The 23,390-nt window shown below is 37.9% G+C and overlaps 1 protein-coding gene across 1 annotated transcript in view; it reads left to right on the top strand.

The window, feature by feature from the left end:
• Positions 1-23,390, top strand: part of Scel (sciellin) — a 98,919-nt gene that overhangs the window by 52,708 nt on the left and 22,821 nt on the right. The window contains exons 12-23 of the mRNA XM_059274314.1: positions 1,928-1,972; positions 3,449-3,508; positions 3,812-3,871; positions 5,859-5,915; positions 8,181-8,240; positions 9,803-9,862; positions 14,069-14,128; positions 15,323-15,382; positions 17,291-17,353; positions 22,849-22,908; positions 23,044-23,103; positions 23,238-23,294. Of these exons, the coding sequence (XP_059130297.1) occupies positions 1,928-1,972; positions 3,449-3,508; positions 3,812-3,871; positions 5,859-5,915; positions 8,181-8,240; positions 9,803-9,862; positions 14,069-14,128; positions 15,323-15,382; positions 17,291-17,353; positions 22,849-22,908; positions 23,044-23,103; positions 23,238-23,294 (702 nt within the window). The remainder of the gene's footprint in view (positions 1-1,927; positions 1,973-3,448; positions 3,509-3,811; positions 3,872-5,858; positions 5,916-8,180; positions 8,241-9,802; positions 9,863-14,068; positions 14,129-15,322; positions 15,383-17,290; positions 17,354-22,848; positions 22,909-23,043; positions 23,104-23,237; positions 23,295-23,390) is intronic.

The following is a 23,390-nucleotide window of genomic DNA, read 5'->3' as shown; positions in this document are numbered from 1 at the left end:
GATGAAGGGCATTTAATTTGTTGCAAAGACAATGGTGAAACTTAATATCGAAGGCTTTTTATCAATTTACAGTCATTTTGAAAGCTCGGGTTCTTCATTCAGAATGCTGTCTCCATGGCATTTAATTTACCACAGAGTGTCTTCTCATGATTTATGCTAATTTTCCTGTGATAAACACCAGAGACCTTGAATCCTGAAAAATCTCATCATTGTGGCTCATGCCAGTCACAAAGGTCTGGGGCTAAAATTTACAGGATTCTTGCAGTTGCTCCTTCCCATGGGATAGAAACAAATTTTCAGCTAGCCTCTACTTATCAGGTAGCATTTCAAGCAAGAAACAATAACAGAACACCATGTTTGGACACTAGGCAGTTTGTTTCCCATGAGGGTAGAATATTACTCCTTTCCCTTTACTGTCAGGGGTAGTACCTGTTTTTCAAACATTTCAGTATTTGTTCTCAACTTTTGGTCTTATCATTAAATGTACAAAGCTTCTTTAAATGGATTATCAACATATTGGTGATGAATTGAACACAGGGAAGAAGGTCTCTAAGAGGACTGTCCTGGACAGTTCTCCTGGAAATAGTGGTTTACTTAGTGTTTGCACCACACAGAACAGAGGCATCCACTCTGTTTGTGAAGCTGAGACAGTATCTTGCTGTCTACAAATTCAGTTGAAAGGTAAATATAGCAAGCATGAATTTTGTGAAAAATACTGACAAGGCCTTATTTATTATAATGGCTAAGATTAGGTGAGAATTTATGGCTTTCTAGGCATTATGCTCAGAACTGTATGCTAACTTATTTGATTCTTTTTAAAGATGAACATGATTAGTATTGTTATTTTACCGGTGGGGAAATTGTATCAACATGAGCTGAAGCAATTTGTCAGGGTCAACAATGAATCATGGTGTCATTTACATGGTAGTGTAGATGTCTTTAGCTTAGAAGCTTGAAGGTCTAAATATTGTTCTCCTGATCAACACTAGAGATTACTCAAAAAGCAAGAAGAATGTTGAGGAAGCTGGAGACGTGTGACTCCAGAGCAGCAAAGAGAGAGAGCCAAGATGTGTGAATGGAAACACTAAATAAGGAAGGCAAGAGGAATGGGGATGACAGTAGATGGAAGAAGGAAAGAAAATCCATGGAGAAGGCATAGTGTGAGGAGCACACAGGAAGAAGTAATAAAGAACACTCTTGGGGAGCACCCTAGCCCAGCTTCCTACTTGGGCAAGAGAGCTAAGCCCTCGGTTTAAGGGAAATTCTCCAACCCAGAAGCTTAACTTAAATAGCTCACGCCCCAAAAGGCTGTCAGAAAGGGGCTTTGCAGGTCTCAAAACTGGAAACAAGCTTACAAGTTTAGTTGACCTAAAATGAACTCGTAGTAGAGTTTAAGAAATGAACCAGTGTCTTTTGAGTCCTTACTTTCTGAGCAGCTACATCGTTTAAGAATAGAATCTATAATTAGCCAGTGTTCCTGTACTTGTCGATTCAGTTAAAATTGAGTATTAAACATCTACCTAAAGGTAATGTATTAAAGACTGACTGGATGCATTGTAAAATACAGTCCTGAATTTGAAGTAGTGTATACTGGAAGGGACATTAACACACAACAGAAGCACAATTGCTATTGCTATAATGCATACCACAGCAAAGTTGACAAAGCAGATACAAAACCCTACATGCTGCAAGACTTCCAAACACAGGGGAGACTTCAGCTAATGGCCAGGAAAGGCTTCTTTGGCAGCATAGCATTTGAGGAACACCTTGAAGGATAAATAGTTTCACAGATAATTAACTCACATTCTATTTCTGAGTACTCAGGGTTATTTTAAGGTGAATCTGCCCTTTGACTCTGGGAAGGTTTTTTTTTTGTTTGTTTGTTTTGTATTTAACTAATATTAGATTTTGTTTTCTCTTCCCAAAGTGAAGAACTGGACAATCTCATCAGAATGAACAAAAGCTTGAACAGGTGAGGTTTAAAAAAGTCTGTTTTTCATGTTATTGTTGAATTGAACATTGTGACTTCTTGTATCATCTTTTCAGAATCAAAAACAATGCTCAGTTTTAGAGTAGGAGGATCAACATATCTGAATAGTCAATAATACCTCACAAATCTTGGATGAAAAGCTTGGAGAAATAAAGTTATTAAAGTACTAATATTTAAGTATCTTTGATTTTCATATTCCATAAAATTTAAGGTAGTTTTATGTTTATGCATATACCACAGTTCTTGGTATTTTAATACATCAATATATACACAGTCTAACTTGATTGATGAATATTTTGAGTTGAACCACTAATATCTCTGTTATTATTACCTCCCAGTCTTGAATCACTTGGAGTTGTGAAACAAAATATTCTAGGAGAGACAAATGAAGGACAGAGATAGAAAGGGTCAGCAGATACCAAAGGGAAGAAAGAAATATAGAAACATCCACTTGTTTCATTGACCTAACGCTATGAAATATGATTTTCATATGCTGGTTTGAAAATAGTGATCTGTGGGATGAGTACCAAAAAGTCACCTAGATGTGCTGCTCTTCACTCCCCTGTCTTTACAGACAGGAGGTTTTAGATCAGGAGCTGTGGAGGCAGGTGTGAATGAGTGGATGTGGCTGACCCCTGAGGCATAGGTAGTGGAGGAACCAGAGCCAGAGGAAGGGAAAATGTCTTGTCAACAGCATCTCAGCACCGATTGAGGAAGCCACATGGGGATTTGGGGGCAGTGTTGCAGGACATTTTCAGGATATCCTGAAACATCAGTCTCACATCATGGATAGCTCTATAAATACTGGCTTATGTTAGAATGAATATACATGTATATGCAATTAATGGAAAAGTGACAGAGACCATGAATCTGAAAGGGGGTGTGCATTGGAAGGGTGGCAGAGAGGAAAGGGAAAATGATGTCATTATATTTTAATTTCAAAAATAAAAAGAAAGAAAACAGGGGCTGGAGAATGGCTCAGCAGTTAAGAGTACTTGAGGCTCTTTCAAAGGACCTGGGTTCAGTCCCCAGCACCCACATAGTGGCTCATAGCCATCTGGGACTCTGGTTCTGGGGGATCTGATACCCTCTTCTGACCTCTACAAGAATCAAGGGTTGTGCATGGTGCCCAGACATGCTGTCAGGCAGAATACCCATATACATACAATTTTTTTAGAAAAGAATAAAAGATAAATAAAAAGGAAACATTTCATGGCCCTGAACAGCATTTCTACAGACCTGTCATGGCCTGCATATCCCTAGTTTATCTCTTTGGTTGCACTTCCTGTCAGTCTTTCTGTAATTTAAATTTGGAGTTTGTGAAAACACCTGTGTGGAACAAAGCAGTTTCCCAAACCAAAGCTCATCTTTCCCAGCCAGCTTCTATTTTACATGTAAACTGGTATAAGCTTTTGGTATCATTATTACTGATGAGATTTTTAATCAATGTATTTAAAGAAATCAAGGTCTTGATGGCCTCTTCCGAGCAAACCTGAAGGGACAGCAGATAGACAAAAGGTAAGTGTGTCTGTTCTCCCTAGATGTCCTGTGTCTCAGACTGCTTACCTTGTTCCTTCAGACGGTGGAGGTGGAGGGAAGGGAGCTGCATCCTCTGGCAGACAAACATACTAACAGATGGGTTAGCTCTCTCAGCATTGTACATTTAGTTCAGACAGAATTGCCCGGAAGGATCTCTGCTCTTCCATTCAATGAGAGTAAATGAGCAATTCATAGGAAATGTTTATTATATCTGACCTTTCAAAATACCCCACCATTTCACTTCAACATGTGGTTTTTATTGCAATTCGTTTTTGTTTCCAGAGCCCAGAGTCTTGAAAGTCTCATCTATATGAACACCCAGATGGACAGAGATGGCAAAGGGTAAGAGCCATCAAGTCAGGCCACTTTGGGTAACCCTTTGACTGCCTTCTGTTGTCAGCAGGAGGCCGCCTTCTCTGGCCAGGATCAGGCGGTCTGGTGGCACAGACTCTGGGTAAGGGTCAGAGAAGGCCGGGTGCCTCAATAGTGGTTCCACCGCCATCATGGATCTCAGTGACCTAGTCAAGTGCCTTAGTTTCTGGGGACTTGTTTCCTCATCTCATAAGGAGAAAAGCGTGACCCAGATGATCTCTACACTGCCTTTCATATTAAAAATGAAAGAAACCCGGCCAGTTACTGTAGGAAGCTTATAGCTAAGAATATTGATCACAAGGTGTTTTGGTTCTGGGAATGGATCCACTTGACTCTGAAGTCCTTAGAATATAGAAGGCACTTCTTAGATGGGATCTTGGTCACACCTCATATATTTATCTTTTCATACGTATTTATAAATATCTTAATGTTGAAAGACACTGAAAAATTCTGTAGTGGGTTAATTGGTGATTAAAAACTAAGCTAGTTGCTTTTGGGAGATGAATTTATAATTTTAGACTCATAATGACAAACTATAAAATTGGCTTTTCATTACTGAGAATATTTTTCACATTGAAAGAAATCAAATTTCTGAGCAGTCAAGAATGACGAAGGTTAAGGGTTTATGAGACTTCCTCCACTCTCCCGAGACTGGCCACTAACTCTGTATTTGGTTAGACATTAAACTTGCATTTCTAAGATGACAATTATTTCTGTTGTCACATTTATTTTTCAAAACCATTTATCTGTGCCAGTGTGTGCATGGAATGATACCCAAGTTGTCCAAGTCAGTCTATCAGATACACAATCGGCTTTCTGATCCAGAACACACAGCAAAGTCTCTATGATAGGAAAGGCTCTTCAGAACAGTCACACAGGCATGTTGACACATGGTAGGTGACATCCTCCAAATGGAGAATGCAGGTGGAGAGCAGGCAGTAGTTTTGCACTGTCAGTTTGTGTTTTAGAGGAGAAAATGACATTTCAGATATTTTAGAACAAGAAGCTTAGAGAGCGCCAAAAGAATGGCAGAAAACAGGAGGAGCAGAGTGAGCCTTGTCAGTCATGGGATGGGCTCAAGGGGGAGGGACACGAACGTGTAATATGAGACAGCTTGGTAAGGAGTAAGTGACCTTGCAGGTATGGGAAGGAGAAAGTCCTCATTTCTTGTCCTTATTCCCTTCTCCATCTTACAGTGAAAGAACTTAATACGTCGATAATTTTATCACAATGAAATCCATTAGAGATGAAAATGTCAACATGCAGCACTTGGTCAGTTGTGTAGTGCTAGGGGATTAGCCTTCACTTCTTTATTTCTCTAAAAGAAGGTCTTGTCGTGTAGCCCCAGTTAATCTCAAACACACAATCCTTCTGTCTCAGGCTTTCGGGTGCCTGGATTACAGGTATGGACAACCAGTAGCCTCTAATAATTCTTAGATTTTAGTATATTAAAGTTTCATTCTATGTGATCAGTTTGCATAACGTATTAAAGTCAGTGCAGTTATTTCTACTCTTCAAGGTGATGTTAGACCTTTTTAGGACACTCTGGAAAGTTTTATGGAAATAATTTCTCCAAGTCTTCAAACTATGTCCATTTAAAGTGTTGATCAATTAATTGATTTCTACTTAGCATGAATAAATTTTTGTGCTTAAATAGGACAGAACTCCATGCATATGTTAAACTTAGCCTCCTTCTAATCTACCTCCCAAAAGAAAAGGCTGAGGCTTGGTGGTAAAGTTTGCTTTCAAATTGACTCAGTTGTAACTGAGTCATGGTTGATATCTTGAGGTTGAGGTGTCTCTCGAACATTTTATGCCACTTTAATTAGGTATTTCTGAGAATTTCCAGCTCTAGGCTCTGATTGCCTCTTATTCCTGCTGTGAGAAATCTGCAGCAGTCCTAAGAGATTCTGAACATGCCACTGAGTTTCTCTCTCACACACTTTCTTTCCTCAAGAAATCAAGCCTTTGGAAGTCTTAAGAAAATCAATCAAAAGACAGACAAAGAGAAGGGGTAAGTAAAGCGCCTTCATTGGTGGGAGTCTTTCTTTTGGTTAGCCTTTTACTCCTTGTCAAACTGGGAGTGTTATACTTATGTTCTTTAGGTTCTGATGAACTCTTTAGGTTCATCAGAAATAGTAGGTCAAAGGAATACAAGCCATACCATTTCTAAAGAGTGGCCATGCAAATTCTCTACCAAATCTCTCATTCTACATTTTCCTGAATAGTAAAAACACATATACATTTTTAATGTGAATCAAGAAATGTAAAGGAAAAATTGCAAAATGAGAGACATGATGTAGACTGGTTTAAATCAAGTACCACTGTGGAAATTAATAAAGATAAGAAGCTAGAAAATGGGGTAGGGAGATAGATGGTGCAGTCAGTAAAATAGCTGCTGTGGACATAAATTCAGATCTCCAGCACTCATGTGAAGCCCTAGTAAATGAGGAACATCAGAAACCCTAGCACTTAGGGAGCAGGAGACAGTAGGATGCCTGGAACTTGCTGAGCAACCAGTCTAACTGAATCTGTGACCTCCAGCTCCAGTGAGAGATGCAAGGTAGAAAGCAATAGAGTAAGAAACTTGATGTTTACCTCTGGGATTCACATGCACACAACCATACACTTGTACACATATACCCACATGCACACATGTCATACACATGAATACAAATACACATATCACATATACAAACACACCAAGTTAAGCCAAGGATAATTAAAGCAAAGGTCTTTCTGGTCAGTTGTTTCTAGAAACATCCCATCTGAGACTACAATCAGGCACATTCTCATTTACACAGTTAGGGTTATTATTGATGAGATGAAACACCATGGCCAAAGCAACGTGGGGAGGAAAGGGTTTATTTAGCTTACACATCCACAGCACTGTTCACCATCAAAGGAAGTCAGGACAGGAACTCAAACAGGTCAGGAACTTTGAAGCAGGAGGTGATGCAGAGGCCGTGGAAGGATGTTGCTTACTGGCTTGCTCGGCCTGCTTTCTTATAGAACCCAGGACCACAAGCTCAGGGGTGGCACCACCCCCAGTGGACTGGGCTCTCCCCCATCTATCGCTAATTAAGAAAATGCTCTACAGGCTTGTGTACAACCCCATCTAATGGAGGCATTTTCTCATGGAGGTTCGCTCCTCTCAGGTGACTTTAGCTTGTGCCAAGCTGACATAAAACTAGCCAGCACAACGGTTTTCAGAGAATATTGCATGTAATCTGGCATAAGTTTTTCAATTGCACATTCATATGATATATTCTGATCACTGTTTCCTCTCCCCCATTTTTGCCAGTTTCTACCCACCTCCTTACCCAATTCAACACCTTATTTCTTTAGAAAAACAAAATAGTCAAAAAAAATGAACCAGAAAACCACAACAACAAAAAAGCACAGGAAGACACACACACACACACACACACACACACACACACAAACACACACACACACACTACCTATAAAAACACAAAATTAAAAACCATAATATACAAAAGACCAGTAAGATAAAAAAAAATGCCCAATATATGATAAGCAAATTCTAAAACACTATTGAGTTCATTTTCTGTTGGTCATCTGCTGCTAGGCATGGCACCCACTTAAGTGAGGTTTATTTACTCAGTGACCCTCCATTGGAGAAAACTTTTCCTTTGCAATCAGTTGTCTATTAGGGATAACTTCTTGGATAGAGGTGGAAGAGAGCTGTCCACTCCTCTCTCTCAGTGATGGTGCCCCATCTAGCTTGACCCTGTGCAAGTCCCTGTGTACTTGGCCACAGTCTATGTGAGGTCATATACATGTCAGCGTTCCCGTGTGGCAGACACTGTTTCCTTGGTGCTGACACAGGCTTTGATGACTTTTCCCCCAACCCAATGAAGTCAAGACCTCAGTCAAGTTACCAAAATGAATGCCATAGCAGATAAAAGCATCAGAAGGTGAGAACTGCTTGGCTGTCTGAGTCTCAGGCTTCTCTTGGCTTAACTGGTAACCTTTCAGTGGTGTGGAGGGAATCACAGCTTCTTTCTTTTGTGTCTTAGTTCTGCAGCACTGTTCTTCACTTTGAAGAGTGTATTATTACATTTATATATAGCATGACAAAATCTTGGAGATTCATTTTACTATATAATGTGATCAATTTTATACTAAAATATATTTGCTATCTGCATAATAATTTTCACCAAAGGTTGAGTTAATCACAAAAAACATAGAATGGTGATATGTATCTAATTCTATGGAAATGTCATGAAACTAATCCAAACATTCTTTTCATAAGAGGTAGAGATCTTGATAATGTTATGAAGATCAACCCCAAAGGACATGAAAATACCTCTGGGTAAGTCTCACTAATGTCTCTGACTCTGATTTCTACATAATAATCAGAAGGCAAATGACTTTTTAGATTCATAACCATAATTTAAAGTATGGAATTAGCCAATAAAGATGAGAGATGTGGCCATTCATTCTTGTCTTCCATAAATATATTTATTTTAAAATGATTGTTTCAATATTTAATACTGAGTTACTTTTCTCTTTGATTTGGGGCATTATTTCTTTTTAAGTATTGATGAGAGAGTAGAATTCTTTATTTAAAGAATGCAGCCTTTGCCGGGCGGTGGTGGCGCACGCCTTTAATCCCAGCACTCGGGAGGCAGAGCCAGGTGGATCTCTGTGAGTTCGAGGCCAGCCTGGTCTACCAAGTGAGTCCCAGGAAAGGCGCAAAGCTACACAGAGAAACCCTGTCTCGAAAAACCAAAAAAAAAAAAAAAAAAAAAAAAAAAAAAAAAAAAGAATGCAGCCTTCACATAATTCCAAAGCACATTTCCAGATTGACACAGATATCTAAGCCAGGTTTGACTAAGACTCCCACAAGTCACTTCCTCTAAGGATGGTGATTTCAGCTATAGCCCAGGACGAGGCTGGGCCAGTACCTAAATGGGAGTAAGGACTCACAGCTGCACCACCTGTTCAGAGCTATGAACAGGTATTTGGTACCCAATCCCTACTTAAACTATCCCCCGCTGTCTACTTGGAGCATAGCTTATGCTCCTCTTGATTTTTAATGGGGCAGCACGTAGATCCAGTAAGAAGAGAGTCATTATGTTTCCTATTGTGTAATGAGTTTTGTTTTTTTCTAAATCTTGCTCTTTGTTACTCTTAATAATTGACTCTGAAGCTGGGTGGTGGTGGTGCATGCCTTTGATCCCAGCACTCGGAAGGCAGAGTCAGGCGAATCATTGTGAGTTCGAGGCCAGCCTGGTCTACAGAATGAGATCCAAGACAGGCACCAAAACTACACAGAGACACCTTGTCTCAAAAAAAAATCAATAATAATAATAATAATAGTAATTGACTCTGAGGCAAAAGATATTTAAAAGGTTTTGATATGAGCATGATTGATAGGTTTATATGAGGGCATGCTTTCTTAGTATTTCAATTTTGTTAAATCATTACATTGTTATCATTATTTTCTTATTATTAAAGAAACAAACAAAAAAGAGATTGTATCGATTTGTTGAATAGTAGTTTGTATTCAGTCTGGTGCCATTGAATAACTTAATCTAATTTACCTTGCTTCACTGTGGCCCATTAGAAGTGATCTAACTATAGATGGATCTGAAGGCCAGGTTGACTTTGTTCAGGAAGAAGTTTCACATGTACTTGTATTCTGAGAACAGAACAGACAGTACTTACGTGTGTGTGTTGTTAGAAAATTAATAACCTGAAATGGCCTCCAGCTCAGACATAAGACATCTGTCCTTTTCATTTAGAACTTTAAATGTTCACACTGGTGTAGAGAACTTTTACATTTATCACTTCTTAATATCTGAGCTATTATTCATTTGATTAGTGTTTTATTTTAATGACATTCATTAGAACTAATTTCCTTTTCCAAAGAAAACAAGACGTCGATGGATTGATTAAAGTGAATTCTGAAGCAAATAAAAATATGAAGAGGTAACGTGTCTAGAGCTTCCCTTTGCCAGGCAGTTACGCATTAGAACGCTAGTGTTCATGTTTGGAATGCTGAATTGAACTTCAAGACCAAACAGCTCATTTATTTTCTCAAACACATTTTATTAAGCAGTTTGATAGGAGTGATGCACACAGTCATTTGCATTTTGTTCTTTGGTGACACTTGTTATCTGGTAGTTTTAAGAAATTACAAGACAGTTTTGAATAAGCTTCTGAGTTATGTTATTTAACTGTGTATTAGTGTATATGTGTATGTATAAATAGTGTATGAAGTGTACATGTGAGAATTATATCTATGAAAGTGTGTGAGTGAGTATATTTGTAGAGGTATACATAAGAGCACATGTGTATGTAAGAGTAGAGTATATATAAATGCTTGTGTGTGTGTGTCTGTGTGTGTGTGTGTGTCTGCGTGTGTGTCTGTGTGTGTGTGTGTGTGTACAGGACAAAGTGCATGTGCATATAAACTGTATTTTGGAACTGAACTTGCTGCCATGTAGCTGAAAATAGTGCATTAAATAATTCCATGAACTCATTTCCGCTTAGTTAACTCAGTATATGATATTATTTGTTGACTCTGACATGTGTCACCAATGCCCCAGAGGCTATGCTGGCAGAGCAAAGGCTCAGCTAGCTTAAAACTGTTGCACATACTGCCAAGCTGCCCTGCTTTTGGCTGTGTGGCACAGTCAGAGGCACAATCACCCAGGGAATTCAGCAAAACAACTAAATCTTGCATCCTCACTGAGAAAACACATTGGTCTCTTGACTGGTTAAGGAAGATAACTGAAGTGTTGATGTGAACAGGGAATCCGAAAGCCCTGGTTCAAATTCAGCTTCTGACTAACCATGTCACTGACTCTGTTTACTCAGTGTCTTAAGTTAATTTTCCATTGCTGTGATAAAGACCATGGCCAAAGCAACTTGGGGAGGAAATGGTTTATTTTACCTTACAGTTTTATATCACAGCCCATCTCTAAGGGAAGCCCGGTCAGGAGCAAACAGGGCAGGAATCTTGAGACAGGAACTGGTGCAGAGGCCGTGAAGAAGTGCTGCTCACTGGCTTGCTCTTTTGGCTTTCTCAGTGTGCTTTCTTATACCATCCGGGACCATCCCACCCAGGGGTGGCATCACTTGCCTAAGTGGTAGGTGCACCCACATCAAATATCAATCAAGAAAATGCAGCAAAGTTTTGATGAAAGGCAAATCTGGTAGAGGCATTTCCTCAATTGGAGTTCTCGCTTCCAAAATGACTCTAGCATGTGTCAAGCTGACACAAAACTACCCAGCACACTTATCTACTGAAGAGGAATCACCGTTCTCTTGTGCTTAGCACATGCTAGATACAAAAAGTGAATCAGAAGTCACTGTTAGAAAAACATTCTGATTAATTACATTTTCACAATGGTCTAGACGGTCTATATATTTAGTTCATCTTGATATCTTAAATTATTTACCTATTTAATCTATTTAATATTTATTAAAACACTTCAAACTGTGGCCTATTATTTCTTGTATATTGAAATGGGTGTGTACATGACTAGGTATGCACTTATGTATGTTTTGAATGCTTGCTCGCATGTGTGCATTCTTATATAAGCACATGTGTATGCTTATGTGTGGAGATATGTGCCTGTGTATGTATGCAGGTGGACATGTGCCTGAATGTGTGCACGTATGTATTTTGTATGAGTGAATTATGGCATATATAAAAATAGTGGTTGCGTGTTCATGTGTGTATGTATACATGACTGTATGTGCACATGTATGTATGTATGTATGTGTGTAGACACATGTGAAATATATGTTCATATTTTTATGTGTGTGCTTTCTATGATCTTTTAAGGATACTACTTTTAATTTATTTTTTACATAATGAGACTCTGTAGATATTTTAAATATATAATTGAAAGCTCTGTCAGGAACAAGCATGAGAATCTGAGTTCGATTTTCAGCATCCTTGGAAAAGTCAGACTTTGCAGCACGGTCCTGTAATTCCAGTCCTTGGAAGGCAGAGTTAGGAGGACCCCTGGACATAGCTGCCCAGTTAGCCTTACCAAATTAGTGAGCTCTACATTCAGTAAGAAGCCCTTTTTTCAAAAAAAAAAAAAATAACATGGAAAGTGATACAGGAAAACACAAGATATCAACTTCTGGCATACACACACACACACACACACACACACACACACACAGAGCAAGCTTCCTTCTTTATTAAAAAGCTTTCCATCTCAGGTGGAATAAAATTCTAATGCTTAGAGACAACCTTTTACTTTCTCAATGAAGTCCGATCAAATAAATCTTTTGTATTTCAGGTTCATTCTTGCCTTAGGACGTTTACATGTGCTGTTCCCATTTTCTGGAATACTGTCACCATATTGTCCTCCTTTCAAACAGGTCATTTGTGACTACTGAATGTGATTAAATCACACCCCCCACTTGTCCTCATTACTACAAACACCAAATATTTTTTAAAGTACAGCATGGATTGTTAGCTGAAAATTGTGCCATTCACTTAGATGTTTGTCTATGTTCTGCTTTTCCCCAGTTTGGAATGGAAACCTCATGTAGACTAATTCTATGTCTGTTTTGATCACATCTATCCCACCACTTGGCAGAGCCTAGACCATTGGTCTGTGCTATTTATGGACTGTAAGCACATATAAATACTGATGATATATACACTATGAGGCAATGATTCACATAGTTAAACTTCAAATAGTATATCATTATAATAATTAGAGTACCACATTAATTTTTTTATTGACTTCATGTCATAAGAATTTAAATAACATTTATAGGGCTCATTTAATGTTTAAAGAGAATGAAGTCTACATAATATAATGGAAGCAAACTCCTCAATCAGCACTCTCAAAGAAAAGACTTGTGGTGCTTGCTGATCTGTTACTGATTTGAACACTACAATCTTCGAATTGTAACCTGGGATTTTTTTCCCTAGGACCATGTGATTCAAATCCCATAGGCTTCATTTAGGTGAAAAACAACAAAGGCTAATCTGGAATACAGCAGTTGTTTCTGTGGGGTTAATTGTTTCATTATTGTCATAATGAAAGTCCACATATTTTCTCTGTTGTCTTTAGTCTGAGTATCACATCTTGGGACATCTGGATCAAGCAAAAAAGCTTGGGTCAACATCTGGTTGCTTCTAAATACTGTATCTTTGATGTTGTGTAAATGAAACCTCAGAGACATCTTCGTGGGGTCATCAAGTGTGGAGAGAGAGTGGTAAAGCTCACTTCTGAGGAGGCTCTTTTCCCCATGTGGCATCCTCTATAGATCAGAGCAGTGTTTGCTGGTGAGATGTATGTGAACAGCACATGCATATGCAATAAGAGAAGCATCATTCCAGGAAGATCAGAAGCAGGCGAGTAGCTCAGGCCAACAGTGAAGCGCTCAAGTGTTCTTCAGCAACTGTGGAGGTCATAGTTCAGCCAATATGGCTTACAGTTTGGTAGATTTCAGGAGTCTATAGACTTTAGTTTTCTTATTGTTTATTCCTAAAACAATAAATTACAATGTGTCATTCTAATGAGTTATGAATACCAGAAGTAGATACCAAATTGTATATAGTGCATTTTAAACAAATTATACTTATATACTTATACTTAAAGTATACTTATCTTAATGCACTTTTGTAATAGAAAATGCACCAAAATATCAACAAAATGTAGATTTTAAAAAGTTTGTTTTATATGTGTTGGAGGTTGCTGCCAAGAGAGAATGCTTTCTGGAATGTTCTGTGAGAGAAGTATATGGTCTAATTAAAAAAAATATTTCGTATACTTGGAAGTGGTTAACAGGGTACCATTAGATGCAGAGCTCTAGTGAAATTTTGCTAATAGCCAAATGTCTGCAGATTAAAATATCGTCTCACCAAGTCATTCATATATATATATATATATATATATATATATATATATATACATATATATGTGTGTGTGTGTGTATGTGTGTGTGTGTGTGTGTATGTGTGTGTGTGTGTGTGTACATATATACATACATACATACATACATACATAAAATCTCCCTCCATCCCTGCACTATCACCTTTAACTCTTTGGCATGATCTCAGTGAGTGCTTATATTATTTCTGAGGCTTAATAGTTTCTTTCATTCTACTAGTTGAAAATCTACTATTAACCACTCTGTTTTTTTAATGTTTTAAAGGGGCCAGAGCCTTGACAATCTGATCAAAGTCACCCCAGAAGTAAACAGGAGTAACCAGGGGTGAGAGAATTATGTCTTATCTCTCTTCTTCCTGTATCAATATGTAGCACTTACAAAAGGACCCAGAAAGTCCAAAGTTCTTTGCTTACTAGATGGGGTTCTGAGCAAGTCCCATGGACATTGAGCAGCGGCTGGCCAGTCATAGCATGAGGATCACAGGCTTATTCTCTCATTGGCAGCAGAAAGCAAGAAGGATCAAGTGGCATGATGGTTATAAGGTCGCTTTAAAACAAAAGTGATGAAAATGAAAATTATTATCAAAACACAATTTAGTTGTGGCTACAGGGTTAGCATGGCTGTTTCTGGGTAAACCATTGTTTTGTTCCAAAATAAGCCAATGAAAAATAATCTCAACCATGCCCTAATGTTAGAGTTTCTTTTGAGAGTAAGTGGGAAACGAAGCCAGTATATCACCGATTTGTTTGAAGGTTGAAACTTTACTCCTGTAAGCTGAAGATTTAGACCAGTATTGATTTATATCAAAACTTAATAGTAAAATTAATTTTGAGGACACATGGATTCATAGGATTCAAAGCAAAATGGCCAGTTGATTTATTTCCATTTTTATTGAGTGGGTTTTTGGTTTGTCTGTGTAAAGTTACAAAGGTCTTAATAATTTCATCAAGGTGAATTGAACAATAGGAAAAAGTTTTCAAGGGTGAGATTTAATACGCTCCTCCTTTTGGTTTTATGCTGATCAGTGTTTATAAGTGTATGAAATCATCAGTTAAGTTGGCTGATCCCGATTGAAGTGCCGACCCTGACCACCTTATATCTGAGACATTAGAGACTTTAGTCAGATAATTTCCAGTACAGTGAAGGTAGTTTTGATCTTTTAGTTCAAGTTGTTTATCAATAAATACAGAAAACACTGTTATTGGTTGGCCTCTTTTAGCAGAGAATGGCACAGAATAAGGGTGAGCATGGTAGACTAGCGCCCACAGACATGAGTCTAGGTGTCATCTCAGACCAGTCAGGACTCGTCAGTTTGTTTGGGCTTTGGCTTTTTCTTTAGCTGGAGCTCTCTGTTCACTGGATACTTTCAGAACCGATTCCATTACTAAGTTTCAACAAAACAGCTGGTGTCAGGGTTTTAGTAAATATTTTATCATAAAGCATTTATCAGTTTTAACAAATAATTTCAACCATTTTTATGTACTTTCATTAATAAGGTTTCTTCTTCTGTATTTTTAGGGGTCAGAGTCTTGACAATTTCATCAAAGCTGTGCCCACAACCAACAGAGCTAACCACGGGTAAGGTTTATGAAACTTTTCTCTCTCCTTTTTTTCCATCTCACTTTTAAAAATCAGAGAAATCCTTTATACTGTCCTAGAGCTGTCCCTTAGAGGGGATGCAGAAACAGAACAGGGGTGTCACCAACCCATAGGCTGGTGATGAAACCCCTACCCAGGCTTCTCCAGCTATGGACTGTGGTGGGAGACAGGAAGTCCTTGAAACACAGAGGTGGACTCATTCCGTTGTAGCGTTTGTGTTCCGTGCTTGGTGCCTAAGGTGGATTGGAATTCCCGTGGGATAAGGCAGCATCCTGAGAGGATTTCTTAAAACAAAGCAGCTGAAATAGAAATCTGCAGATGGCGAAAGTTTCTCCTCTCTTCTTCATCCATTTATTTCCTTCCTTCTTTTTGTGTAAAACCCAATCAACTCTAAAGTTAGGAAGCCATTTGTGTGTGTGTGTGTGTGTGTGTGTGTGTGTGTGTGTGTGTGTGTGTGTGTGTGTATGCGTATTTGTCCTCTTGTGTATGTGGATCTATGTATGGGGGCTGATTCATAGATTGTATGTATGTAGAGGTCAAAGGTGAACACAGTGTGCCTTCCCCAGCTGCTTTCACCTTGTGTATAATAAAGTTTATTTAAGAAGAGGATTCAAGTCATGCTGGAGTTTTAAATCACTAAATATGAATTTGATTTGATGTTAAGGTTGAGAAGTATAAAATAAAATTGTTTTATTTAGTATAGTATAGTATAGTATAGTATAGTATAGTATAGTATAAAAGTATAGTATAAAATTGTTCTTAGTTGACCTTGTCAGATATCACAATGTATTACTTTCAGGAACCAAGATCTGGACACTCTGATCAAGGTGAACCCCTTAGCAAACAAACAAAAAGAATCCTCCAATTTATGTAGAAGGAGTAGGATTATTTGGTTAAAGACATTTCAAAAGAGGGAATAAAAAAAGAGAACATGATTTGTTGATCTTTAAAATACTAGACAGGGTTTTCTTTTATTATTGCTTCCATTTATTTCACTGTAACATTGTTTAAGATGATAATACTGATGCTAATTCTGTATAATTACTACTTGAGAAATTTCTTGTGGCACAATAATCACATAAGTAGGCTAATACTGCAAATTATTAGTTAATAAGTTATTTGTATAAAATGAATAAACTGAAGAATATCAGTTTGCTGCCCTCATAATCACAAGGATTAATATTTAAATGACTTGTGAGAAAACTAGCAATATAACAGGTTTATAGTTAATTAGAATATTTTTGCATGGCATTGAACTCACTTCTGTTCTTGAGAAATTGAGACCATTTATATATTGGAGAAATCATTGACAAGAGCATGGTAGAGAAACTCCAAGCTATCATTCATAAAGCTGTTGTGAGGGTAACGCTGGTATGGAACACATGGATGGAAGGAGCTACTGCCTCCTGGGGACATGATGGGGAGGAAGGCTGTTCAGGGAAGGAGCACAGAGTTCACCTGCAGCTGTCCTGAGTGCCAGCTGAACAATGGCCAGATGGAGTGAGAGGGCCCGATGCACTAGTTCAGGGTTCGAATTCGCTTTGCCTTTAGCATTTCTTGGGGCTTTGGCCACAGGAAGTGTCTCAGTCCTTATGAAACTCTTCATAAGGGTTGGTACTAGCCACCCCTGTACTCTCAGAGCTCAAGGTTAAAGTAGGAGAAGTTAGAGTTCAAGACCAGCCTGCGGCTCTCCAAACAGAGTAAGGAGACCCTGTCCGAAAATAAAACAAAATCCAAAAGTAATTAATGATCTGAAATAGACAGTTTGTAACATGTTACGTTTATTCTATGTTCCCATTGTTCATGCACCTACGCATGCACACACACCTACACACACACACACACACTTCTTACTGACTTTGACCCTTTCTTCTATTTTTTTTTAAGCTATCAACATGGTCTTGATGAACTTATTAATACAAGCCCCAAAGCTGTCAAAACTACTTCTGGGTAAGGAAAATATTTTTTGTTTTCTTTTATTCTTAACTAAACATAATATGAATATAAATACCATAATCATTTTATGGGAAATTTGAACAAAATTCTTGAAATATTATACTATTTTTATATGTATCTGGAAACTTACATGTTAATTCAAGTATTTAGACATAGCAAAACACAGGCAGCTGAACACTGTACATAGTGGGGCCTTCTCCTAGTCTTAAGTAAAGTTATAGATGGGACCAAACAGGAAGGGGGGGTGAGGACACAGCTGGGCCGGGAGCTGGTTCATTCTGTTTAGTTTGTAAAGCATTAATGTTAAGCTTATGTCTCTGAAGTTAAAATTGATTAATGATAGCTGTGTCATAAACCAAGATGCCTCATTTAATACATAATAGTGCATTTACCTGTTTGTAGAAGAGTATTTTCTGGGGGACAGTAGAAAATTTATGAGGCTTATTGTTCTTTACAGGGCTTGTGCTTGCAAAAGTGATATGAACTTCAATTTAATAATTCTTTGAGTGGTTTCTCTAAGATAATTAAATTCACTTTTTATCTTTTATATATATATATATATATATGCACATATATGTGCTTTTTGTATAAAGTCTTAGGAATGTTTTCATAATTTCCATTTTTAAGTGTTGATGACACCTTAAAAATCATAAAACCTTATGGACGGGATGGAGGAAACTTGGAAAACTTTATCCCAGTTGATGGGAACAATTTTGAAAACCAATTCCAGCTGAATCTGTTTAGTAGAAGAGGGAATCAGGACTCAGAGAGGTTAAGCGATTTGTCCAGGGTCACAGAGAAAATTATGGGAAGACGGATGGTAGTTGTCTGATTGCTGAGGCAGTAACTAATCACTGCGCACCTACTGGGTTCACAGCTATCACTAGGTGTCATTTGCTTGCATGTTAGGTCTAATTACAGGCCGTGGACACCGAAAAGAGAATTCGGTCGTCATACTCAATCTTATTAACAGCAGGCAATTAGCATAGATTAAAGCTAATTATGTAGCAGGGCAGAGAGATGTTACGCTAAGACAATAATAGGTTGTCAGTTTAATATATTACATTTAGGAGCCCCCGTGTACTGCTGGCTGAATATAGAACGTATTGTCAGTGAGTTGCATTTAAAAAGAAAAATGAAATGAAAGGCTGTTGTAATAAACATTACACGCAGTAACATTTGTAATCCTGGGGTTGATGTTAGAGAGGACAGAGCTGTAGGCAGTGTCTGGTCCAAGCTCCTCATTTACACATGTCAACACCATGGCTTGAGCACACACACACACACACACACACACACACACACACACACACACACACTTCTGTCTTCTATGGGGTCCTGTGGTTTCCAGCTGAATTCTGTTCTTTACTTCACAGTACACAGACTTCAATCTTCAAATAAATAAAGCTTCATTAAGTGTCTCAGAAAATGCAGAAGGCTTCAAGGATAGGATTGGGGCTTCTGTTGTGGGACAGCTAGGAAGTGCCCCTTAGTGGTCTGACAGGGTCACTTGAAGGATCACATATGGATGACATGAGCACAGGTGTGCAGATGACTACAACACACTCTAGAGTCTTAACCTGCTAGGAAGTAATACCTAAGTATCTGGTGCATCCTCTAACCCATCGGTAACACAAAATCAAACCAGAGCTTGTGTAAGAAAGATGTTGTATTTTTCCTGGATAAAATTTAAACATTGAATTCCCATGTTCATAGGATCCAGGGCCTGGAAATAGTGTTTCCAGTTCCTGTTTCCAGTTTATTGAGATAAGATGCATCTGTCACTCATTGAGGGGATTCAGGACCATTGCTTACACCCTTGCTGTGGTGACACACTGTGTTGCCTTTTTTTAAAGGAGTGGCAGCACATTGCATGTGTTTATGTCTGCTGGCTTTTGTTTCTCAAACTTTGAGTATGCCCCTTATTAATGGTTTTTATAGTTAATTCAATGAGTAGCAATCACAATAATGAATCAAAAAGAAAATATTAAAGTTCTGATGTTGTCAGGACATTGTTTGATGTAAACCCTGCCCTGTGTGTGTGTGTGTGTGTGTGTGTGTGTGTGTGTGTGTGTGTGTGTGTGTGTTTACTGGGCTTTATATAATACTGGTTCCAATATCTCTGTTTTAGACTTTTAGATGAACAATCTTATTTTATGCTCAGTAGAACATTTAGAGCGGGAAGCTTTGACATTTGTTTTTGCATTTTGTCTTTATTCTAAATTAAGCCTATGGAAAATATATGCAGTCACACCAAAAACCACTGTGATTGATTGTAAATGTAAACAAGCTGTGACTTTTAAAAGCATCTTTCCTTCTACAAGGTTTTATTCCTTGTTATTCCTTTTCCTTTTAATATATTAACTTCATTTTAAATGCTTACATATGTGTCATCATTTAGTTTTTAACAGCCCTTCCAGGCTGTTGTCTCATTTAATTTCCATGGCACCTATTTTATAACAAAATGTTTCCAAATGATTTATTCTGAGAAATTATGTTTTTAGTTGTGCTCATTTGCCAATCATTCTTCCTATTATATTTATAGATTTTTTTAAAATTGAAAATATTATTCTTGAGGATAACTCAACACAGTAAAAATTTAGGTTGAGATTTTCCATCTATCAGGGAGATCTGAGAACTCTGAGAAGATACCTCCAAGTGCTGGAAGCCATGATGGACACACATTCTGTGGAAAGGCTGGGGCGGGGATGCTGCCTTTGCTCAGACTTTGCTGGTGACTCCCTGCTAAACGGCTTCCTCTATGTTTAACCCTGTAGAAATCCTCTTGATTAGTAAAATATGTCCTTACATTTATCAATGCAAAAGAGAGTGTTGAAGGGAAGGGGACCCAGGCAAGCTGCTGTCCCAGATGGTACTGGGAGAAGATACTGTCATTCTTGCAATCTTTTGCCATAGCATATGATGTGTCCTTCTATGAGTTTATATTTATAAAATGTTAAAGAATAAATAATCCTATTAAAGTAGACAAATGAGCTGAATAGGCACTTCTTAAAAAGTGTGAATGCCCAGTAACATAACAGAAAGATACCTGATATCACTAGTAATAAGTGAAGTGCAAATTCAGACTATTTTTTGCATTCTATTGTAGTCAAAATGGCCATTATGAAAAATAAAATAAATTTAAAAAAAAACAGACCCAAGCTATAAACAAACAAACAAACAAAACCCCCAAATACTGATGAACATAAGGGGGCAAAAGTAACCCTTATATGCTATTTGTGGGAATGGAAATTATTACAGAAATCATTATGGTGTTTCCTCAAAAAACTAAAATCAGACCTACCATATGACCCAGCTATACCACTCTTGGACATATATAGAGAAAATTGTCAGCCTTCAAAAAAGACATTTTAATGCAATGCAGGGGAGTTTGTATCTTGAAGAATTCAAGGTTTAAAAAAACAGCCAAAACAAGAAATAAGAGAGTGTGGCAGGTTTGTAATAAACCTTACCAGGTAAGGAAAACATAGTAGTCATTTCCAAAGTACTAGTTTCCTTAAGCGAAGGACCCTACTGTTCAGAAAGCTTATGCATATTCCCATGGAAGAGCATTTTGAGGGCAGGCACATTGCCAAGCATGCTCAGTAGATCATGAGCATTGTTGAGCAACCTTGGTTTCAGGTCATAGAGCTCAAGAAAGACAGATGGTGGATAGAGATTCTGGGCACACTTAGCTTATTTCCCCAAAAGTTTTAGCCAAGGTCAAAGGAAAAGATAATTAGAAGGTATGTTAATGTAGACACTGGTCCCTAAGGCTTCCTACCTCACTTAGCTTCTAACAGTACCTGCACACTTGTGTTTATCATACTGTTTGCAGCAGCTAAGCTATACAATCAGCCTAGCTGCATGTCAACAAATGAATGGGTAAAGAAAACAGATTAGTACATATGCATATCCATGTATCTATGTGAGAATTATTCAGCCATGAAGAAGAAGAAAATTATATAATTTACAGGAAAATGGCTGGAACTAGAAGGCATCATGTTAAGTAAAACATCACAAATGAATAAAGACAAGTCATGTGCTTCCTCTCTTATATAGAAACAAAACTTCCCAAAACAAAACAACAAGGCACTCACAGCAGAAACGGGCTGTTAGGGCAAGGAAAGGGAACTGGGGGAGGAAGGGAGACCCAGAAGGTTCAGAGCAGGTAGAAGAAAGGGTGATGTGATCAGAGCATGGTAAAAGCAGGTATGGAGAAGCCAGAATGACATTCACTGCTTTACATGATCAGTGTATGCAATGATTGTAATTTAAAAGGCTAAATGAACAATCACTGGTCATTAATATCCCTTAATATCAATGGACTAAATTCACCTATAAAAAGACATAGGCTTACAGAATGGATACGAAAGCAGGACCCATCTTTCTGCTGCATACAAGAAACACATCTCAAATTCAAAGATAGATACTACCTAAGAATAAAAGGCTGGGAAAAGACTTTCCAATCAAACGATCTTAAGAAACAAGCGAGTGTAGCCATCCTGATATCCAGCAAAATAGACTTCAAACTAAAATCAATCAAAAGAGATCAAGAAGGGCATTACATAATCATCACAGGAAAGATCCACCAAGATGAAGTCTCAATTCTGAACATTTATGCCCCAAACACAAGGGCACCCACATATGTAAAAGAAACATTACTAAAGCTTAAACCACATATAAAACCCCACACATTAATAGTGGGAGACCTCAACACCCCACTTTCACCACTGGATAGATCTCCCAAATCGAAACTTAACAGAGAAATAAAGGACTTAATTGATGTCATGACTCAAATGGACTTAATCGATATCTACAGAACATTCCATCCTAACAAAAAAGAAGGATACTTTAAATGCCCACTCCTTAGACCTCAAGACTGGAGTTATACCAAGAAGCTTGATGGCATGAGTCGGGGGGGATGCTATTTTGTAGTTGAGAAAGTAAAAAAGAAGCAAAGCAAAACAAAACAAAACAAGGGATCTTCAAGAGGATAGTGGACAGTTTATAGAGTATGCACCTAATTTAACAATGAACAACTGAGTTCAGCTCAGTTCTTCAGTCAGTATAGTCATGATTTTGATAGCTTGCTGGAAAGCAGTTTGCTAGGTTTATGTTCAGGACATCCCAGCTTTTGAGCTCCTGTTTTTGATATTGATATGATTTTTAAAATGGCAAAGGCTTGAGAATCAGTCTGTGTCTTCATAATGTTGAAACACTGAAAAATGTTAATCCTTAGATACTCCTTGTGGAATACTGAAGATGCACGCCCTGGCAGATTGCTCTGGAAATAAGTGTGAGGACTCATCAAGTTCTCCTGAGCATAATTCTTGTACCCTGTGTTGGGTGGGAAAGATACCATTGCTGTTCTCCACTACAATGATGTATCCCATAATAGAATCCTTGCCTCCCGTAAAGGCCATTTACGAATGCCCTAAACACTAATATCTCTAACCCTTAATGCTTTTGTCTTTTTCCCCTTGAAGACACCAAGATCTTGATAAGTTCATCAAAGTAAATCCTGATGTTCTTGCAAACAACCAAAGGTAATAAAACTTATTTTTTATTGAGTTTGTGTCAGGAAGAATATTATGTTTTATTATTCCAAAAAGAGTTAAAGCATTGTCCTCACTAAATAACTTTATCATTAACCAGTTTTCTATCTATTATTCCACTGAAAGAAACCATGATCTGGATGGCATCATCAGGGGGAATCCTACAGTGATCAGACACGATCAAAGGTAATAAAACTAAAGCTGCTAATTCATGTTTTCAGCTGTTTTCCTTGTATGAAATAGATTTTTACTATTGCTGTGTTGATCTAGCATAACTAAACTGCCATTACTAATCCACCTCCTTTCACTATTTTAAACAGCCAAGACTTGGACAATCTTATTAAAGTGAAGCCTTCTGCTCTCAGAAACACAAATCGGTAGGTAACCTTACCTGACTGGTTTTGATGTATTCCCAAGGTCCTGGGGTAGGAATTTTCTTTCTTTCTTTCTTTCTTTCTTTCTTTTTTAATAAG

The sequence above is a fragment of the Peromyscus eremicus genome, chromosome 9, assembly GCF_949786415.1.
Source record: "Peromyscus eremicus chromosome 9, PerEre_H2_v1, whole genome shotgun sequence".
Lineage (NCBI taxonomy): Eukaryota > Metazoa > Chordata > Mammalia > Rodentia > Cricetidae > Peromyscus > Peromyscus eremicus.
This window is presented reverse-complemented; position numbering and strand designations above follow the sequence as displayed.